Raw genomic sequence first — 22,195 nt, forward strand, 5'->3', positions numbered from 1 at the left:
TCCACCACCCCGGGTGTTTTGGCACAAGTTCACCATCCTGCCCGGACCCCTCTTATCGTAGTCCAATACATTCCCTTTTTTTTTTTCCTCTGGCAGGCAAAAGTCTGCAGTAATACTGTTCTCCATAGGAGCTGAGGAGGAGAGGCACGCGGGGTTCCCAGGGTGGAGGCGTGGGGAGCCCTGTGTCCCTAAACGGTGCGCCGGTACGGACGCAGTCCGCCTCCCCCCCCCCACCACCCACCCCTCACGAAGGCAGGGTCTCCTTGGATTTCCTGCTGGGTCAGATTGAGGTTTCGTTACTGCCGCTGCGCCGGGGAGGAGAGAGAGAGAGAGAGAGAGAGAGAGAGAGAGGGAAGGGACACATGCGGGTTAGGTGGGCTCCGCAGGCAGGAGAGAGGACAGATCACTACACATTTACGGTAACCACATGCAGCATTCATACAGAGCCGGAGGGCTCCCTCAGACCACACACATGCTCTTTTAAACACACCGCAGTGAGTACACTAAGGGTACACTAAGTAAACCTTTGTTCCCCTGAAAACTAGAACTAATGAGGGACATGGCATGCATATCAGTAGGAAAATACTGTGCTGTAAGGACATCGATTAATTTCCAGCGTTCAGTCATCTCCTCGACTAACTTCTACCAGGATTTGTATTTTAGTTATTGCATTTCAGCTTCTTGAAAACATTGTGCTTTTTGGTTAGATGTTGGCCAGATGCAAGAGATGGGTAACATTTAAACCCTGTGCAGTATATTACATTACATTACATTCATTTAGCAACGCTCTTATCCAGAGCGACTTCCAGCACAAAAGAACAGAAGTGTATCCATTCAAGTTGAATAAGCAACAGTGTCAGGCCAGGCTAATAACACTCCCCGTGTGTAACATTTCTCAAGCACTGTGACGTCACTGCTGAGGGTCACGCGACTACTCACTCTGAGTCTGAGGCGTCGCCCCCGTTGACCCCCCCGGCCCGCAGGTTCATGGCGACCCCGTTCTGCTGCTCGCGGGGGGGCACGGGTGGCCTCTGTGGAGGCTTGATGATCATGCTGTTGGAGCCGGCGACCGGGCGGACGCCGTCATTGGAGCCCACCGACGGCGTCCTGGACGTGATGGTGGGGGGGTTGTAGTCGGACAGCTTCTCCCTCAGGCGGTTCTTCATGTTCTTGTCCGTCAGCGGGGGCGGGTAGGTGATCTTGTTCTTCAGAATCCCTGAGAGGACGAAGAAAGAAAATATAAGCAACTGGCCTGCGATCGGAAAACTGATGATGCTGTCAATGTTTTTTTAGCTGTTAAGAGAACAGAAAACACTTTTGGTTTAATCTGATTAAGATGATCTGTGGTGTTCCTGAGCTCAGCAAAACTCTCTTTAACATCTATGGTTGTTACTGGGGAGCGGGGGAGCCATCTTCACTGGCGATCTCCCAAAACAGACTGAAGACCCACTTCTTCAGAATGCACCTCGGTTCCACCTCAATCACCACCCACTAACACCTGCTACTTGTAGTACTTGCTGCTTATTTTACATGTAGTATCACAGTGTGTTTTGGATTATATTAGTACTAGTTACTGATGTATGGTAGCATTCTTGGCTTCCCTTGTCTAATCAGGTTGCACAAGTTAGGGTTTGAATAGCTTTATGGAGCTGTTGAGGGGCTAAGGAGATATTACTCTGTATGTAGGGTATGGGGAATATGGTGAGGGGATTTGGGGGGTATGGTGCGCGGGGCATGTAGGAATTATGCAGTATGGAGGAGCTCACCTTTCCTCTGCTCTGGCTGGTGGTTGATGTTGGGCTGGCTGGGGGTCACACCCTCATTGCCCTGGGGATCCTTGTCGGGTTGGGGCGGGTCCCCAATGTGGTTCAGCTTGTTCTCTGGGTGCAGCTCCACATTAACCTTGGTCTCCACCCGCAGCTTCTCCGGCCCACCTGGGTCCTCGCTGTCACTGGCCGTCGTTGCCCCCGCCGGCCAATAAGGCTTCACGTGATTGGCCACCGTGTCCACTGTATCACACGGACAACCAATGTCTCAGTGCCAGATTTTCAACAATACTGTCATACCATGCAGGGTGAGGTGTGAGAACTGAATCAACAATATTTTCAGGTACTTTGTGGTTTATATTCATGTAAGTGATGATTCATGTTAGTGATGATTCATGGCAGAGCTACTGAATTTTTTTTTGTGTGTGTCTGGGGGGGGGGGTGAGGATGGGGCATGGGGAGGGATGAGTAAGTGAAATAGAGGAAGTGAAAGAGATATCTGGGGTTTGAGAGTGTGGGTACCTTTAAGAGTGCTGAATGAGTTGGGGCAGAGGGATTTGGGGTTTGTGGTTATGGGTGCCTTCTGGGTTGCTGAGTGAGTGGGTTGGGTTTCAAGAGCGTAGGTACCTTTGGGGGGGAGGGGGGGGTGCTGGGTGAGTGGGACAGAGGGTTTTGGGGTTCGGGAGCGTGAGTACCTTTGGGGGTGCTGTGCAGCGGCTGCCGCTCGTTGTTCCACTTGGGCTTCATGTCCACCTCGTCGTCCTCGCTGTCGGAGGACTGAGACGAGGCGTAGGAGCTGCTGTGCTCATCCACTGACAGCTCGCTGTCTGAGTCCGAGTCTGAGAAACCAGATAAGCCATCAGCTCTGTGAGACTCCGTCCCCAAGGGCTAAACCCCTGAGCTGAACAAAACCCCCTGTGCACTCTATACAGCAAGCAGTGCCCTTTCCATTAGACTACATTACATTATTGGCATTTAACTGTCATCCAGAGCGACTTACATAGGAAACAATTTTTATGTTATTTACATTTACATTTACATTTATTTATTTAGCAGACGCTTTTATCCAAAGCGACTTACAAAAGTGCATACAGTAAGTACAGCGACAGTACGGGGACAGGATGTTATCCAGCTGGATATTTACTGATACAGACAAAACTTTTATCAGGAGAACGTAAACGCCGTCAAACACTAGCAGAGGGGTCTGCTGACATACCGTCTCCCTTGGTGCCGTTCCGATGGAAGAGGGAGGAGTCTCCTTCGGCGTGCCCCACTTTGGCCGTCCCGGAAGAGACGCCGGCCTTCTGTCCAGCATCGTCCCTGCGGGGGTGCGACGTCGTGGGAGAGAGGGATGACAAAACGAGACGAGATTCCGTTTGGAGTCAGCCCCACAGACAAACACTAACACACTCCCTGCACTCACCACTCCCTGTAGCCTGAAACCCTTCAGCTGCATCTCTATAGCCCCCTGCACTGCGGACAGGAAGTGGCACCACCGCAACTGGATGACCACACAAACACTTCCTCCTTTCTGCACTGAATCACAGAATAAAGGCCGATCCCAGACTTTGTACTGCGGGAGTCAGAGCAGAACCCAGAGCAGGCTCCTGTGGATTAAGATGTTCCCCTGAAGCACAGAGGCATTCCTCTTTTTGATCTGAGAGAGACATGCTGGGGCTGGATCGGGGCCAGGTTTGCCAGAGGCGCAGTGAAATATTCCTGTTCCACCAAGCACCACACCCCCGCAAAACACCCCCCGACCCCTGCTCTGCCAAGCCCCTCCCATACTTCTGTGTGTTTGCCGCAGTTGACCTGAATGTCACACCGGTCTGCGTAACTATGACGACAGCTACACCCTGAAGCGTGACTCAAGGGCCTTTCGGTGACTCGCAATTGAAGATCTTAAACAGTAATAATCTTTATCGTACACAGAGAAGTTTCAGGTTGCTGTTTATCTCAGTTTCATCTCGAAGTCTCGTCAGAAACTGATTGTTCACAGTCTTTCCACAGTGCCAAAATTTCACCACCTCCATCGGTCACACATGGTGCAGTACTGACCTCAAGTCCAGTTCAGTCCAGACAAGAGACCTTTCTCGCAGTGATGTACATTTTCAAGACTGCATGTGAGAGTGTGTGTGTATGTGTACGTGTCCACCTGTGAGTGTTCGTGCATACATATGCAGCCCCAGAGCCATGCACTGCTAAGCATATGAGGAACATTCCTTGAAAGGAAAGACTAACATTGAGAGGAAAAGCACAGAAGGAGTGAGAGAGAGTGCAGCATACACGTGCAGACAGGGGCATTAGTTTGGGTCAGTGCTGCACAGTAGAGACAGAAAGAGATAGAGACTGTGAGCAAAAGACAGAGACAGGCAGAGAGACAGAGAGCGCCATGCACCCTGCACCGCGTTACCTGAGAGCGTAAGCGAGGTAGCTGCTGTGGCTCTTGGCTGACCTGATGGTGCTGTCCAGGGACACGGTGGAATCGCCAATGTGCGTGCGGTACAGCGCCCCCTCCTCTGTGTACGTGTTGTTGCAGTTCAGCGAACGCTGTGGAGGTAAAGGGGCAACTGTGAGTACAGGCCCTGCCCTCATCCCAACCCTTCCCTCACTCTCCTCCCCCATCCCCACCCTCATCTTCACCCCCCCCCCTCCCCACCCTCATCCTGACCCCTCTCTTTTCCTTTCTTACCACTCCCTCATTCTCCTTTCCCTCCCCCCTACACTGCCCCACCCTAAACCCGACCCCTCTCTCATTCTCATCCCCCTCTCCATCCCCCACCCTCCTCTTGATCTCTCCCTCATTTCCCCCCCTACACTCATCCTGACCCCTCCCTCATTCTCCTCCCCCTCCTCATCCCCCACCCTCCTCTTGATCTCTCCCTCATTCTCCTCTCCATCCCCACCCTCATTCCTGATCTTCCTCTGACCTCATCTTCCTCTTCCTCCTTTCCAAAGCCGAGCACCTCTTTTCGCTCCCTCACTCCACCTTTCCCTCCCTCATCCTTTCATATACGCACACATTCCTAATCCTCGGAGATCGTACTTGTCCTCGGCACTTACGCAGAACCCACTGTACAACAACACACTACCTCCCTAAAGAAAACATTACAGTTCAGGCAAGGCATTAGCCCCCATAATCACTCTCTGAGAGGTAAACTCACATTTGCAGTGTGTGTGATCTGTGTACGCTTGTGTGAAATTCTTTAGGGCGGATTTAAACACACGTCCAACCCTTTCTCCGATACGGTGTGTGGTCCGCCGTGCAGTATACACACACCGTTCCGCTCAGAATGTACACAGGGTGGAATCTTACGGTTAACAGCGAAGCCCGGGTAGTGCTGGACTCGTCCGGCAGGGCCTTCTTGCCCGTGAAGACGTTCTTCAGATTCTTTCTCACTTCTTTGTTGAAGACACAGTGGAAGAAGAATATGAATATTCCCTGGGAAAATGGATGGAGAAACTCATTCATAACTTGCATTATTGTTGTGATACACTACTGACACGGGTGCTTATTCTGATATCACAACACAGACACACACCCTCCCTGCGCTCTCCTCCCGCGGGGCCGTACCTGCAGACAGCTGAAGATGGCGAAGAGGTAGTGGAAAGTCATGACGTCGCTGTTGACCGCCATCAGGCCCAGCAGCCAGGTGGCGCTTATGAGCAGCAGGAGCATGAAGGCGGCGCGCAGGGCTGAGCTGGAACAGAAACCAAGAAGACAAACTAGAGTCAGACCTGGGTATCCATAGAGCCTCTGTGCGCCATATGTTCCACAGATAGAGTTCTCCTTTGAATGAGAGGCAGGAACCTCTCCCAGTACTCACATGACCCCAGACTTCTCAAAGGTACGGTGCCTTCGTCCGCATGAGGCCTTCGCAGCCAGCACAAATATCACAATGTTGACCTGTGGGGAGGGGGACAGTTTTCATTCAAATCAGTGTGAATAAAGCTCCAATATGCATACAGACACAGGTATTCAGCCCTCTCAAAACAGAGAAATCAGCTTCATTAGGAGAGACAGAGAAAGAGGGAGTAAGAGACTTGGAAGAAGAGAGAGAGCTGCACTGATCCAAAACCCACGTAGACTCACCAGGACCACAATGGAGATGGGCCCTGCGAAACTCCAGATGAGAGTGTCGTGGACCGACAGCCAGCAGAAGTCTGGGTTCCCATAGCCCTGCGGGTCCAGCCCAACGGCCAGGCCTGAGAGTGGATAAAAAAAAACATCAAACTGTAAGAAGATCCACCTGTTTTCCTAGAAGAGGAGAAAAGAACCAGGCCATCCCAATTCTTCTTGCACTTGGCCCTCTTCCCCTGGCTTTGAGCGTGTGCCAGTAGGCAATCTGACACCGGCATGCTCTCAATGGCAGGAATCAGCAGCTCTAATCACCCGGAGAGGAAGTCTTCCATGGAGAGATAACACCGCAACACCATAAAACTACATAACAACCCCCGCATTCTGGATTTCCCACAGGGATCAGCATATCTGTGACCAGCCGGATAGCCAGGAGCCAAAATGGCGGGTCCTTACCGGTGATGATGGCCGGGATGCCCCAGCCGATGGCGTAGTAGAAGCGCATGTGGCCGTGGTTGATGTTGCGCACCTCGGTCAGCATGCGGTAGATGTGCAGGCCCTCCACGAACATCCAGGCGAAGGTACACATGTAGAAGTAGTGCAGAAGGATGGCGATCACCGTGCACACAAACTAGGGGGGAGACGGGAAGCCAGAGGTCACAAAAGATCCCCTCCCAATCTCACCCTCACCCACGCCCAACAGACATAACCCTGCTCCTGACTGACTCTTATCTTTTGAGAAATCCTGGAAAACCCCAGGCCTGCAGAGGAATCGGGACGGACTCAGATCCTGCCCGTCCTTCACAGCTGTTTCGTGACTGACGGCATTCCACTGCACTGAGGCAGCGAACTCAGGTTTCAGCCCTCAGAACCGAGCACGGTGGGCAGAGCAGTGGCTCTTTTTGAGCAGTGAAACTGATCTGCCTCTCATGCACAGCACTGAGAGGGTATGGTACTACTCAAGCCCTGTCCTTCCACTCTCACGGACACTGAAACCCATTCCCTGGCAGCAGGTGGGCTTATACAGTTAGGCAGTGCCTCGCCAGTCAGGACATGTCTTTATCATAAGCCTAGAGGGCTTTTCTAATAGCTCCGCAGAGAAGGAGGGAGGGCCAGAGGGAGGGGGAGAGAGACAGCAAACATGAAAGGAGGCTGTATCATTAATCTCACACCGATTACAGCTCTGGATCTATCCCTGATCCAGGATCAGTAAGCCAGGCCTTGAGCCCTGAATCGTCATCTACTTCTCCCTTTCTTTCAAAGGTGAAGGAGTGTATGCAGTAGGGAGTCAATATAAAGGACTGAGGGCTCTCTCCACAGGTGAGTGAGTGTGAGAAAATGCTACCTTTATCTTCTACAGGTGTGTGTGGGAGGGACTGAGGCCTTTGTATCCCTCATGCAGGTGAGCGTGTGTGAGAAATGCAAGCTCTTTCTTGCACAGGTGAGTGTGCATGAAGTATTGAACCCTCTTCTGGTGCAGGTGAGTTCATGACCAAGACTGGGGCCTCTCTGCTGTACAGGTGAGTGCGCATGAGGCTGTAGAGGTGACTACGTGTCGAACCCAGATGGTGGTGTGCATAGTGCTGGATCATAGGCTTGTCTCTAACTCTCAAACTGGCATTATGTGATTTAAGTTTCATCCTCCTAAAAATCTCAACAGGCATCTCTTTGGAACATTTGCACACTTGTATAACTTGTGCAAACTTGTTCAGAGTACTTCCATTTTGATTTAGGTCTACTGACTGGCCAGTAATTTGTAGCAAATGTAGCTACATCGGAAAAAATGCATTCTTGTCATACTTGACATAAACATGCATGTTCTTGCACTTAAAGTCCATACATTTCTTAACATACACATATTTATATGTAAAAAAAGTTAACACTAATGTGGATACGCGATATTAACAGTCTTATCTAAGCTGATGTGTGCCATTACTTTAATACATGTTTGATACTTACATACCACAACATGAAACCATCAGAAATTTTTTATGATGACACCTGAGCATTCAGAAAGTTTAGGCTTATCATTTTGCTTACTGCATGTAGCACTACATCAAGCCTGGTCTTGAACCATTCAAGGACCTCTGCTTTCATTACCAGTCCTGGAAAACTGTTCTAGGAAATAATCTATGTGGAAAAAATACTTCCTGACAACAATGCAATATTTACCTTTACCTAATTTCCAATTATACCCTCATGTTCTATTGACAGAACTTTAATGAATGCATTCCTTCTGAGATGTCAGATGCATCTATAATAAACATTACATACATATTCTACATATTTCTTATAAACTTATTCTTGTACATTTAAATCAGCAGTATACTTGTCCAAACATATAATCAAATGCACACCGGGCAAACCTCAGGTGTTGTCAGCGTGTTCTGTGCTAAACTAATCTACCATCATCACCTCTATTGTGATGCTCTGTGCAAAACAATGCAGACATCTCTGACGAAAAACCATGCTTTCAACAGACAGCATGTACCTGCCCTGCATCTGTAAGCCTCAAATCCCAGCATAACCCTTCATTGTACCCATCCAGCCGCAGGCAACGCAGAGAGAGCCTGCCTGTGCCCTCTCGGTATTCCTGGCACATGCTACCACATGTAGCCAGGGCCCAGTGTTACCACGCAGGCTGACGGTACAATGAGCGCTAAACCTGGGCCTAAACAGCATCGAAGCCCGCTCCCGTGAGTCAGAACTCAAACAGCACAAATATGATTGAATAAACTGCGTTATTATCTAAGATGTCTGATGTTCGTCCAATAGGATCACTACGCTTCGTGAGTGATGTGAACGCTGTCTCGGGCATGATTTGTGAAGGCAAGCACTGGGTGGATTTCATATCCCCAGGTGGGAGAAGACGGAGGACAGATAATTCAATTCCCTTCCTCTCGCTAATCCCCTCAATTTGTCTATTACCGGAGCTCTTTGCCTGAAATGCTGTTATCCTGGTAACATGAATATACTCTATGCACCTCATAATTAAAGAATGAAGTGGTATTATGGAGAATATGAGAAACCGCATAAGCTATACATCAGCACTGGGATGAATGCACACCCAGTACAAAATTAAGAACTAAAACCTAAAAACCACTATCCCCTGTGTTCACGGTCCACCAAAACAGATCAGGGCTCCACGTGTGCCAATTTTCCCTTATGCGGGTACTTAGAAATCACATTTATTTCGTTATCGACCATAACTATAATCACCAGTGCAAGACGAAGTTGAAGTTTATCCTAATTCATTTTCAAAGATCAGTTTCAAAGACCACTTCTCTCCTAGTACATGCAATACTGTGGCAATAGTATGAAGCTGCAGCACAGGCAACTCTTTGAGTTCTGTGTTAGGTTTCTTCTTTGTTTTGCTTACCTTACTTAAAGACTTAGCAGATGTCCATATTCAGGGCAAATCACACATCCGACACTTTAACCTTATCAAACCTAATATTTACTGAAACTATGTAGGTTTCAAGGCTAGGCTAGGAGCAAGGCTAAAACAAGCGTCCTATCTGAGATACGAGCTAACAACATTCTGGTTGCATGCTCAGCTCCCTTATTGCTACCCTGCATTGCCATCCTGTTTGCTTACACCTGGGTAACACTGCATGTTTCAGGGCCGCCGAGGTCTCACCGGGTTCTCGGTCTGGTTGATCCCAATGAGGAAGACGAGCTCGGAGAAGAACAGCGCCACCACCAGGTTCTTGTGGATGCTGTGCAGGTTGGAGCGCAGCTTGCGAATGATGGCCAGGAGGATGAAGGTGAGGAGCAGGGCGACCAGAGAGGCGGACACCGTTGTGTAGGTGACGATCTTCAGAGGCAGCACGTCCCCATGCTGACAGAACAGAGAGTTAGTTGCGTTTTGGTGCCATTCGGCAGACAGGCGATTGACAAGAATCTGGGATTGTGCGTTTCGGCAGGAAGGGGTACCTCTCGCTTGGAGATGTCCATGAGCACGGCGAAGCTGGTCATGTGGTTGCACTGGCAGCTGATGTGGGTGCTGTTCCGGGACACCAGCTCGCACCCCTTTGAGGACCAGCCTCCTGTTCCTCCGATTCTGAACCGAAACAGAGATCAGTGCAAATTACATTAAATTACATGCATTTAGCAGTCATTCTTATCCAGAGAGACTTCCAGCACAATAGTAACAGTGTATTCATTCAATTTGAATGAGCAACAGTGTCAGACCAGGCTAACAACACTCCCAGACCACTGAGTGTGAGCATAAATCATTACTAAAAGCCATAGTGCTGTGTGCTACATCTCCAAACGTGTCAGAACATGACATGAGTGACATGTGAATATTGTGCTTATGACAGCAGGCTCACCTCTGTGTGCTTCATATTAATGTTGTGTAAATGTTACATAAATGTTAAGTTCTGGTGAGTGAATGTTTTATAAGGGGAACAAAGCTTGTGCGTAATATTTTAAAAAACGTTGAGAAAACGTTAAAAGTCATGGGGGAGAGCAGGCTTACGCAATGGAGTGGTTCCAGAAGACGCAGACGGGTTTGGTGCGCTCCTCCGTCTCCAACAGCCTGTAGTCCAGGGTGATGGGGTGCTCCAGCGGGGTGAGCAGGGGCCCCCCCTCGCTGTGCACCATGGCGCTCACGATGGGGGTGTTGATAACCGGCCGGTTGGGCAGCCTGGCCAGATAAGGGGGACAGAAACATCTAATGTAAACATTCTCAGCTGTTGTTCTGTCGCCTGGCAATCTGCCAAACCGTCTGCCTAACACGCCGCCCCCCCCCCCCAACCCCACCCCCACCCCAGCTCATGTTTACAGCAGGAAACCAGCTATTGCTTATGCGCACAGTCAAATATTTTGACATGTTCACCGGGAGCAACTTCACTTTTTCTACAGTGAGTTCTATATCATCTCTGCAGTGTATCTGATGCTGTTTTATGAGCATGGGCTGAGATACAAGACATGCAATTTAGAACAGGAGTTGTGAGCTGTGTGTGAAATGGAGGGCTGACAAGAATAATGCAGGAATAAGCCCGATCTCGTCCTCTGAGTGCCATAAATCACTCCAGAACTGGGGAGCTGTGCTGTAGGTCTCTGCAGAGGAGACAGAGCATAATTCGTGGCTGGGGGCGAGAAGGGGCGTCATGGAGGTCCGAACCTCAGACTCCGGCGGTCCGGGTCGTAGCGCTCAGGCAGGAGCTGGCCCAGGGACCTGTAGACAATCACCATGGCCACCGGGAGGGGGCCGGCGCTTTCGGCGTGCCGCCTCTTTTTCGGGGACGCCGTTTTGTCCTCCCCCGTTGAAGGATCTGTCCGAGCTATAGGCTCATCCGTGGGGTTCACTGGGGAGGACGACAACAAGAGCCAATGAGACGAAAGCACATAAATAGCACAGCTAATGAGACACTGGTGGATAAATCTGTACAGCCAATGAGACAAGGGCAGATAAACTACCAGTCTAACCTTAGCTTAGGCCAACCTTGGCTTTTGTGTGAAGCATTCATCTACACACGCATTTAATAGCTTATCTGTGGAGTTTGCCTAAAAAGATGAGCCTAAAAGCTGGTGTTTACAGCTTTCGTGTACAGACCTGAAACTAATTGCTTGTGTGTGGTGCTTTCGTAATCAGAGATGTGACTAACTGGTTCAGTGTTTATATTTTGTAGAGATGGGAGTTGACAGCAAGCACTGATGTAAAAGCTAAGATTGGCTTTGCCCCCGTTCTGAGGCTGGGGTGGATGGCTACCTATGCTTTGTGCTGGTTTGAAGCTGAACTCCGGGAACTGCACAGAGGACTCCAGGTCTTTGGGGTAAGCCTCCTGGATGTCCCGGAAGCGGGGGATCTTCGCAAGGTCTGGGCTGGAGGTGTCCAGGTAATCCACAGCAACAACTGAGCATGAGGAAAAACATCACACAGAACATCAAGAACACAAGCAGTACCACAGTATTCATGCCATTACTCTCATCATCTTTCATCACATTTTTATTTATACAGACACACACCCTTATTCAGGCTGACTTCCAGAGCCCACATCTGACATCTGAGCCATTCATACAGCTGATATATGCTCAAGCAAAGTAAAATAACTTTACTAAAGGGTTCAACAACAGCTGTCCACATGGGATTTGAACAAGCAACCTTCTGGTTGTAATTTTGGTTCACTACAAATATTCCAGACTTCCACCCTTTTCATACACATTGTATGGACACATTCAATTTGGAGCTTGAAATGAATTTCTCAACTACAAATAAAAAAAAAAACAAGGCAGGGAATGTTTTGTTTGGGCATACCCTACCTCAGAATGACCTCATTGCACCCTTGAATACAGCTATAAAAACACGTATACACAATATATGTGCGATACACACTGGATTAAAGGTGACACCCTACATCAGAACATGATGAAATAGAGGAATCACTCACTCATGTTTTCAGTGACGATGGTGAATGGCTTCAGATAGGTCTTCCTCATGTTCTGGGCTAAGGTGTTGGCGTACTCCTCGAAGTTCCGGAGCAGGTGAGCGGTACCACCCTCAGACCGTTGGATCTGGTCCCAGTGCTCCTTGTAGCCCGGGTCCAGTATGGCGCTGCCCGCTCTGACTATGTTCTGCAATGTGCACCAAACAAGCAAGAGTCAACAAGACAGAATATGCGCCAGTGTCTGAAATAACACTGCAGCGCTCGTTCAATGAAGTTCCCTACATGCCAAAACCTTGTTTGGCAAACTCAGAAAACCCCACTTTCACCATGTAGGACTGAAAAGAGTAGAAAAATGCACCAGGTCATAAGTGATAGAAATAACAGCATCTTAAGAAACACTTTAACACTGCAACTGCTTATATCCAGGGTACAGATTAACCTTTTAGCACATCTATAATTCACACACGCTTTTCTGTTTCCTCCTTTCCTAACATACACTTAGCAAATTCCAGAGACTCGCGGTTTCATCAGGTGACATGCTTAATGATAAGCATGATAAGAACCATTTTAAAGATAAAAAGAGTAGAGAATCTTGTGCCAACGCAGGCAGACACATGACAGATAACAGGCTAGCGGCCAATAGGACTGGTACCACAGGTGTGTGGTGGGAGAGGAACATGAGAATATATGAATATTATCATGATTACAACAGGCCCTTTGCAATACACAGCAGAATAGAATACAGCAAAATACCATCACACTACATCACATTATTCGCATTTAGCAGACGTTCTTATCCGGAGTGACTTACATTGGTTACAAATTTCATATGTTATCCATTTATCCAGCTGGATATTTACTGAGGCAATTCTATATTACGCACCTTGCCCAAGGGTACGGCAGCAGTTCCCTGAGCGTGGAATCGAATCGGCAACTTTTTGGTTAGGTGTCCTGCTCCTAAAAACTATGCCACGTTGTCGCCCAAATTAACTAAAATTTAAATTAAATAAAAGATTAACCCCTCGAAACCTGCCATAATCCTATCTGTGGTCCCTGTCTTTCTCTTAGCAAGCCTACTTGACCGTGGCCATTGTCAAAAACCTCCACATAGGCCCAGTTCCGGTTCTGGTTCTGGAGCAGCCATTGGGGGCTCCTTTCTAAGATAAGACCCATGGAGACCCAGAGAGGTGTGGTCCGTGCCAGGAATGAGCACCGGCAGAACAGGTTCTAATCACGGGCCATGTTACCTGGGGCCTCCTGGCTCCCAGCGAGTACATTAGTCACCGTGCACAGTATTACTTACACATAATCCCCCGGGCTTTAATACTCAGAGCCCGGATCGCATGCTGCTGCAGGGGAAATCTCCCCCTGGAAACGCAGCTCCAAGAAAGCCTGCACCAACTCAGGAGGATTTGAGAAACTATTAACGTCTTTAAGCCAGAACATACTTTAAGAGCTTTAGCCGCATTTCGTAATCATCATACCCTTTTTTTCACTTCATGGACAACCTACATTTACAGTCTTTATGATAGTGACTGTATTCTTGATTTTCTGAACTCTGTGTTCTTTAAAAGGGTCTCCCTAAAATGTGTGGATATTTCAATACACCCAATGACATCAGAGGCAGATTTTTTTCAGAGCTGTATACCTGAAGGATCAGATTAATACCACCAGCAGGGGGCGCAGTCACCCTAAAGTGTTAGAGCATAAGTGACCTTGTGAAACCCAATAAGCACGTTAGGAAGCCTCTGTCAGGTTCATGAATAAATGAGTCAGGCCTGGCCTGATGTACCTCATTGAACTCGGCGTCCCGGGTGGCAGCCAGGTCGAAGCCCTGCTGCCGGCTCTCATACTGCAGAACCCGCGAGATCAGGTGGTAGGCCGTCCTCACGTCGTTACCATAGAAGGTGGCGGTGTGGTTGGTGGCGTTCTGCAGCAGGTGGGCGATGTTCTTGGACTTCTCGCCGTCCATCCTGGACTCATTCCGATGCATCTCCTCGTTCTGACGAATGAGTCAAAGAGGACAGTTAGAGAGGCAGGTCACAGAACAGAATCAGAGGACATGGAGAAGAGTCACTACAGAAAGGAGATATACAGTATATATATAGTTACAGAGTGAATGTGAAGAGTGAGAGAGAATAGTAAGCATGGAGAGCCAGAGAAGGGAGTTAGAGAAGAGTGTCTACATAAAGGTCTGATTCATGTAACTCCAGGAGGCACATACCAGTTTCTTGAGCTGGGAGAAGGTGATGGTGGTGCAGTTGAACAGCTCAGGAGGCAGCCAGCCTTTTTCATCACTACAGTGTCGGATCGCCGTCCCTGCAATGGGAGAAATCCAGGAGAAATTCAGGAGAAACACGAGAACAGAAATGAGTCATGGGAAATCTGTTGTGTCAAGACTTGGGCCCTGATAAATCAAAAGAAATATTTACAAAAGCACACAGCCACTGAGTCACTGTGACCTGCCCCAGGCAGAGACACAGAGAACCTGTGCCAGAATGGTACAGTAAAGGGGTGCGGGCACAGGGTAACCAGGGAAACTGGGCAGAAGACAGCGGCTGCATGAGAGTAGGTCATCGTGCTCATATCGCTGCTCCACTCGGCTTTGTGTCTGCTCTGCTTTCCGGAACATTCTGGAACAAGAGGCCCAGCCCATGGACGTCTTTTACAGAATGCATTCAGTCGCACATGGAGCTCCTCTGCCCGGCTCCAGTCCTAGATGCGCCAGACCACAATAACCCTGCCGTCCATGGGTCTCTGGGGAAGCGCTGCCAAGTCCTTCCAACAAAGTGCGCTGTTTGTCAGAGGCCCGGCTTCATTAGCAGGCTTGGCCAATGAGAGCACTTTCATTAGCACGCTGGACCAATGACGGCGCACCCCAGAACCAGGTCCAAGTAACCCACCGGCTTGAGGACATGCAGGAAAAGAGCCAGCTAGGGTGCCCATACAAGACGGCTACTGTCCCTGGCAAACATATCTCCAGTATCTCCTCCCTTCTTACTTTCAGCTTTAGCAGCTGGCTTCTGCAGGAAAATCAGCTCATAATTTTACCAAAGTGCAAACGGCACTCACCTGTGGTTCCCTTGGGACAGTTCATCGCAGCAGGACGACCGAACTTGGTCTTGGGCCACCAGATACCTGCGCCGAAGGCCTTGGGGCAGCCCTCATAAACAACTGCAGACAAAGGACGAGGCGGAGGATTAACAGTCAGGAACCGGCTCTCCCACCGATGTCATTAAGCATTGCTAATGAGCCAGTCGAACAGGGCTGCTATCCATGCAACTTTATTAAAAAAAAAATGAAAAAAAAAAACAACAAAACAGACTTCCAATTAAACTGATAATCCTCCAAAACCATTGCATAATAACATCATTCAGAACATAAAAACATTTCTCACGCAATTAAAAAAAAAAAAATGATCACGGGGCAAACAGCTCTCGACAGCTCATGTGAACTGCGGTTTCGGCTCGCGTCCGATTCGCCGCTTTCCGGCTGCGGCCCACGGTCGGGAGGCGAAACCTTAAAAAAGAGAGCCCTTAAAATGCACACTGCTCCCCTTTGAAGGTACAGCCAGCGCGGCCTCAAGGTTAAGTTCACACATGCAAAGAGATGACAGATAAACAGAAACTCCACAGCTCTTGTATAAATTAGCCCGAGACAACAGCACCTTGGGAGCCCTCAAACCAGACCACTAGCACCAGGGAGACATTCCAAAAAAATCTTCGTGTTATCATCATTTGCGATGACATACGATACATACAATAGTCCAATATCAAAAGTATACCACGCTGTGTGTATTCTGATGGATTTAAATCGTTACGTTCATCTGAGACGTTGAGGACTGAACCTGACACCTGATGGTTGTGTTTGATTCGGAAGGAGCGGGAGAATGACGTTCTGCGAGCCTGAAACGGGGCAAACATACCCTCACAGCCGCCAACCGTCACCTCGGCGAAGGGGTTGTCGCAGCGGTTGCACTGCCGCCCGATCACGCCCGCCTTGCAGGGGCACTGCCCGGTGTGGGGGTCGCACGTGCGGCCCGTGGAGCCCTGGGCGAAGCAATCGCACGGGAAGCAGGTGTCCCCGCCATTCGGCCTGTAATAGTTATCCTGAGGAGAAGGGACAGGGTTAGCGCCACCTGCTGGGGTCGATGCTCATAACGTATGCAGCCACTTCAACAAATGAGTAGAAGGCATACAGCAGACTGCTTGCACTGCACGTCCAAAGGCTGCATGCGAAACACTATAATGCACTATAATCCTTATCACTGTCATGAATACGGACACATACAGTGCCTACGGCCACTCTTACTTTGCAGCGGCACTCGCCCGTGGTCTTGTTGCAGTCCAGGTTGAACCCCTTGCTGACGTCACAATTGCAGGGGCCACACATTGGGTTCCCCCACCAACCACGAGGGCAAGGCTGGTCAACCCTGTGAGAAGGAAGAAACACAATCCAAAATCAACCATACAGAAACATTCCATTACTTCTTACCCAGCTATCTATCAATTCCATTCATGTACACTGGCTGTGTGTGGCTGTGTTCAGCAACCTGTTCAACTGCACATGTAAAACTTGTCCTCATTATGGCGTGAATCTTTAGTATACTTCCTTTTCCTGGAGAAACAGCATGTTCTATAAACCAATGCACATTTTTTAAAACCAATTATTCTCTTACAAAAAACAGCAGGTCAATTGAAGTCAGAAGTAAATGCCACGTAAGAAACGTCTCTGAAGCCTTGTTCCAGTGGGGAAACTGGAACCCCTGCTACGGAGGTCATGTCCTTTTCAATGACTTATGCATGTAAGTGCTATTTGAAAAGAAAAGGAAAAAGAATTTAAATCAAATTCTCGTACGATGCATCACCCAGGACAAAAAGCAGATTATATTATCTGTAATCCATAATCTCCCAGGCCTCTACATCCAACAGCCACGTACCTTTAAGTACAAAAGAGCTTTGGTGGTTATTGCAAGGTGTGTTAACACTTTGACAACGACACACAAAAGCCTGATCTGTAACACCTTTCTTGGCTTTGAACACAATCAAAGAATTCCTGCTTAAATCGAAGCCAGCTCTGGAATCTGTCCAGAAACACAGAGTCACCAGCAAACATGGATGTCCATATGGGGCTCATTACCACAACATCGAGTTCCTCAACTTGGCAGGAGATAACAGCGAAATAATTGCCAATATAAAATCCAGTGGGAAATCCGATGACAAAGCAGATATTTTCCTGTAGAGGACAGGTTCTGCGTGGGGGTTAATTAGGGTGCCCAGCAGAACGATGACAAACGTTTGACAAACATCACACAGGCATCAGAGCCTGACCCAACTCGCAGCAGGTTGATTTTTATCATGTGCCCTGCATGGCGGAGCTGGTGCCAGAGCTGACACACACCAGCCTCATGTGGCTTTGCACCAGGTGATAAATCACTCTGCCTGCCATGCAATCCGCTACACCCTGCAGAAATCAGCAGGCCAGGATACCGTTTTAACATTACACTACCCTTTGGGACACTCAAAACACATATACACACACACTCAATACACAACCACACATACACACATGTACAGAACAATTATATCTGTAAGACTGTACATGTGTGACAGACAAACACACAGCCCTGAAAGGCAAAACACTAAACAAAAATACTGGATACCGTTTTAACATTACACTACCCTGTGGGACACTCAAAACACACACACACACACACACACACACACACACACACACACACACACACACACACACACACACACACACACACACACACACACACACACACAAGCATATGGACACACTACATAACGTTGCAGGACAGTGTGGAGATAATGCCACACCTAACTCAACCCTGACTAACCACGATTAACTAATGACCCCATAAACCTGACATAACCCTGGGCAGCTGAAGGGGTCTGGAATTAATGTGAACTTGTAAACAGGAAATGTAAATTTGCTTGCTTGGGCAACCGTGTGTGTGTGTTTTTTACCGTAACACTCTATCAAAGGGTTGGCAGCTCTATAGGCTGGCCCTTCTCCAGCAGAGCTCAGCTGCAGGGGGGAGAGGCAGGTGTTTCAGGATGGCTGTGATTGTGGGCGTGTCCGAAAAGATGGTGGGTGTGACTGGGGGGGGGGGCGTGGTTAAGGTCGTACTTGTTCTCACAGTACTGGCCGTAGTAGTTGCTTCCGCACTCGCAGGTGTAGCCGTGGGAGGAGCTGGGCTTGTGCACGCAGCTGGACACATGCTCACAGGGGTTGAGCTGACAGGCGTCCACGCAGTCTTTCCCAAAGTACCCTGGGAGAGGAGGGAGAGAGCGCGCTCAGACCAGATACACTGACCCTGAAAAAAGACATTCTGACACACAGACATCCACCTGTGTTTGTGTGTGTGTGTGTAATAAAAAAATACAAAAAATGCTATGGCACAAATGAGCTGAGAGTGTTAAGGGTCAGCATTCGTGTGAAGGAATCTGACATGGGAACAGGTTCAGTGTTTAGTACAGGAGCCTAATGGGTTTTGGACTTGCTTAGTGCAGGGTCCCCGCGGGGTTTACCTGGGTCGCAGATGCAGGTGTGGGTGGTCCAGTCGTCGCTGCAGTAGCTGTGCTCGGGACAGATGTTGGAGTCGCAGGGGTCGGCCATGTCGCAGCCGTCCTCCACGCGGATCCTCAGGCCCTGCTGCATGTTGACGTTGGCCGTGTTGGTGGACGTCTCGCCCATCCGCACACCCTGAAAGGGTCAGCTTGGCACATTAGGCATCCCTCAAGTGCTGCACCCCATCCAAGAGGTAATGCAGACTGAGTACAGACAAGAACTGTAACACAGTGAAATCAGCCAGCATCCTTTATAACATTGTGTAAACGTAAAGTCAGATGAGGACAAACGTGCACAGGTGGATGCAGGTGTACGGGCCTGTGTGGACTGGTGGGTAATTGTGTGCAAAGGTAACCCCAGGAGACGAAAGGTATGCGTATGAGGAGAGAGACTCACCTGCATGCAGCCATGGAAGCCGTGTTGGACCGCCCCATCTTTCCCCAGCAGCCCGCCCACAAACAGACTCTTCACTCTCAGACCTGGCAGCTCATTCCCAATCTCCACTGTCCTCTGTGGATCAGAACCACTGGCAGTGTTATATGCTATACACCACACACACTGGCAGTGTTATATACTGTACACCACACACACACTGCTCCTCTTATATAACATACCACAACCAGTGATACTCTTATATACCAAACACCACACACAGTGCTACTTTAACAATTTATTCTTGCTGCTTTCAGTGTAAATGGTCTGCAAACGCTGTAGTCTAGACACAAGAGCTCAAAGTATTCAAACTCTTCACCTTTGACATGGCTTAGAAAAACCAGTTCAGCTTAATGCACTTGAAGTCTGTACCTGAAACATGCCGTAGTCGACAGACACCCGCCCCATGTACTTGATGTCCTTTCCGTCTTTGATGCTCTTCAGCTCCACCAGCACATGATGCCACTCCCCGTCATTCACCCGCACCTGCGCGAACTCCAGGACGGCCATCAGCTTCTTTCCCAGGAGCACCTCGAAACGCACCTGATTGTTCCTGATCTGAACCCAGACGCGGAAAGACAGAGAAAGAGAGACAGACAGAGAGAGACAGAGAGGGTGAGGGTTAATAAAAATCCCGGTTTGTGGTCTTCAAAACTAGGACTGCACATGGCACCTTTGCTTTAAAATCAGTTCTACAGCTCACCCTTGGCAGGGGATGTACAACTCCAGTAATTTTCTAGTAATTTTTGGGCTGTGGACTCATCTCAGTTAGAGCTGACCAGTGGAGCTGTTGAGTGAATTTTGATTGGCTGAGAGCCGAGAGCTGTGGTGGTGTAGATCACTCACCAGCAGGTTGATCTGGGAGGAGGCTCCAGCATTGGCCTGCATCAGGGTCCCGCTGCTCTGCCGGGTGCGGAACATCAGGCCCAGGTACCACGGGATGGCGATGGTGATGTCAGGCTCGTTCCAGGAAACCAGGGCTTGGCCATCGAAGTACTGAGGAGACGGCATGGCTGGGGGGGGGGGGCAGATATAATACTTTAGTGTGAGACTGATACAAGAGTATGACTCACCAGTTACAGACTTAACTGGATAGCACTGAATATTCTTATTTGAAGTCTGTGCCACAAGCATTCTGGTTGACTCAGTAACAGTAAGTACTTGCAATAATTTTTTTATTCGGTCTAGAAGGAAGACTTCCCCCTACCGGTCAAGCAACACCACTACTAGAAAACTGGTTTTCCCCAGGAGGTTTCACATCCAAGTCCCAACCAAACCTAACCTGTTTAGCTTCAGCCATTTGGCCGGTAGAAGGCTACAGTGCAGTATGTCTGGCAATACCACCTACTTCACAGGTAGGCAGTTTTGGCGGGTGGAAGAATCCAATGCGACATGCTGAGAGGGGGAGATTCCCAACTGAGAATCAAGATGAATCACCAGAAGAACACTGTCTCTCTACAGCTGCAATGAGGCTGAGACTTCTGTGAAAATTCCACAGGTAATTACAGTAGCAAGCATAATTACCTTCAAGGAATGCGTACGAGGAGGTCCTAAAATAAATACAATTTTTAAAAAGAAAGCCTCAAGATATAAATATTTTTAAAAAAATATATGATTTGATGCCACCTATGAAGAGCACCAGCCCTGCAGGAAGGCAGAATGTTGTCGGTGCTACTCTGGGCATGTCTGTCAGTGTTACCAAAAGCTTCTCTCAGAAGCTGGGGAAATAATATTCTACCTCACAACGGCTTCAGGGCAAATTTTTCCACTGAGGCAAAACGACTGCAATTACCTGTTAAAACAGCAGAGAGACAGAGCGAAGCATCTAGTGCTAGCAGCCACCCCCGCCCCCCACCCACCCATCCCCTTCTCTCAAAGTTTCAGTCTCTCTTTCTGCCTCTGCCTCTTACTGACTCTTCCTGCTCTCACACCTTTATCTCTCATCTCATGTCGCCGATACCATCACCCGGCCATGGAGCTGCTGCCGGGGCTGTTGCTGGGAATGGGGACGTCTCGAAACACGACCACGCGGGTCCGGATGGGTACGATTACACATTACACCTCCGCACCGCTCCTCAGAGGACACCTGGGAAAGGTCCTCAGCTTCTGTTTGGTCCCATAAAATGCAGCTCTTGGTAATTAGTTGGGAATCAGTGCTCAATAAATGCACAGTGGCTTGGATTTCTCCTGCACACGTATCATTTAATGAAGAGTGTTCAAATGCCGGGCAAATGACACCAGTTTTTCTTAGGGGGATTTCTTCCCTTCAGCATCAGAAGCACTGTAGTACCTATGGCTATTGCTCAGGCAGATCTTACAAATCTGTTTATTTCAAAACATTTGCGTAGTGTTTTAACATTGCCTTTACACATGCTAAAGCATTTCTTCTGAAAGCACTCTGTCATGTACATTTGAAACTGAAAACAAGGAGATCACATAAAAAATGGAAATTCTCTGAGTGAATGAGAACACATGTATGTTACATGTTGCTTTCTTTGTAATAGTTTACAGCTTCAACTTTATGATGTAATATCACTATACACAGTTCATTTGATTTAATTATTACTCTGCACTTTCACATGTACCTCAGCATGACTGGATAGGTAATGATAATGATAACAACCCCCTCCAGCTCCCTCCAGCTCCAAGGATTACAAAGACCTGACCATAAAACTGTTGCAAAATATCCTGAGAAAACTATTATTAACACCACTCAACACAGAAACACATTAATCAATCAAAGGTATAATATACGTTGTGCCATAAGCTAGGGGCTTGCATAAGGCTTGCCCGGCTCTTAAACCGCAACCACAAAACTGACAGCCAACTGAGTCAGTCAGTCATCATTTCCTCTGAAACCACAGCCTGTCCTTCATGCTGATAGAGCAGCTGTCCTGCTATCTACAAGTCCTTCTGTTCCACCAGAC

At 48.6% G+C, this 22,195-nt stretch overlaps 1 protein-coding gene across 1 annotated transcript in view; it reads right to left on the reverse strand.

Annotated features, from left to right (window-relative positions):
• Positions 1-239: 239 nt before the first annotated feature.
• LOC118770240 (cadherin EGF LAG seven-pass G-type receptor 1-like) overlaps positions 240-22,195 on the reverse strand; it is an 84,022-nt gene continuing 62,066 nt past the window's right edge. The window contains exons 9-35 of the mRNA XM_036517792.1: positions 20,115-20,281; positions 19,641-19,826; positions 19,233-19,346; positions 18,797-18,971; positions 18,396-18,537; positions 16,551-16,671; positions 16,165-16,348; positions 15,312-15,413; positions 14,464-14,558; positions 14,032-14,241; positions 12,243-12,426; positions 11,564-11,707; positions 10,976-11,159; positions 10,328-10,495; positions 9,781-9,907; positions 9,485-9,685; positions 6,301-6,475; positions 5,860-5,972; positions 5,594-5,673; positions 5,341-5,467; positions 5,083-5,208; positions 4,180-4,316; positions 2,983-3,086; positions 2,462-2,605; positions 1,767-2,009; positions 940-1,216; positions 240-305 (exon numbers count right to left, since the gene is read on the reverse strand). Coding sequence (XP_036373685.1) covers positions 281-305; positions 940-1,216; positions 1,767-2,009; positions 2,462-2,605; positions 2,983-3,086; positions 4,180-4,316; positions 5,083-5,208; positions 5,341-5,467; positions 5,594-5,673; positions 5,860-5,972; positions 6,301-6,475; positions 9,485-9,685; positions 9,781-9,907; positions 10,328-10,495; positions 10,976-11,159; positions 11,564-11,707; positions 12,243-12,426; positions 14,032-14,241; positions 14,464-14,558; positions 15,312-15,413; positions 16,165-16,348; positions 16,551-16,671; positions 18,396-18,537; positions 18,797-18,971; positions 19,233-19,346; positions 19,641-19,826; positions 20,115-20,281 — 4,055 coding nt within the window. The 3' untranslated portion in view covers positions 240-280. The remainder of the gene's footprint in view (positions 306-939; positions 1,217-1,766; positions 2,010-2,461; positions 2,606-2,982; positions 3,087-4,179; positions 4,317-5,082; positions 5,209-5,340; positions 5,468-5,593; positions 5,674-5,859; positions 5,973-6,300; positions 6,476-9,484; positions 9,686-9,780; positions 9,908-10,327; positions 10,496-10,975; positions 11,160-11,563; positions 11,708-12,242; positions 12,427-14,031; positions 14,242-14,463; positions 14,559-15,311; positions 15,414-16,164; positions 16,349-16,550; positions 16,672-18,395; positions 18,538-18,796; positions 18,972-19,232; positions 19,347-19,640; positions 19,827-20,114; positions 20,282-22,195) is intronic.

This window comes from Megalops cyprinoides, chromosome 23, assembly GCF_013368585.1.
Source record: "Megalops cyprinoides isolate fMegCyp1 chromosome 23, fMegCyp1.pri, whole genome shotgun sequence".
NCBI classification, from domain to species: Eukaryota; Metazoa; Chordata; class Actinopteri; order Elopiformes; family Megalopidae; genus Megalops; species Megalops cyprinoides.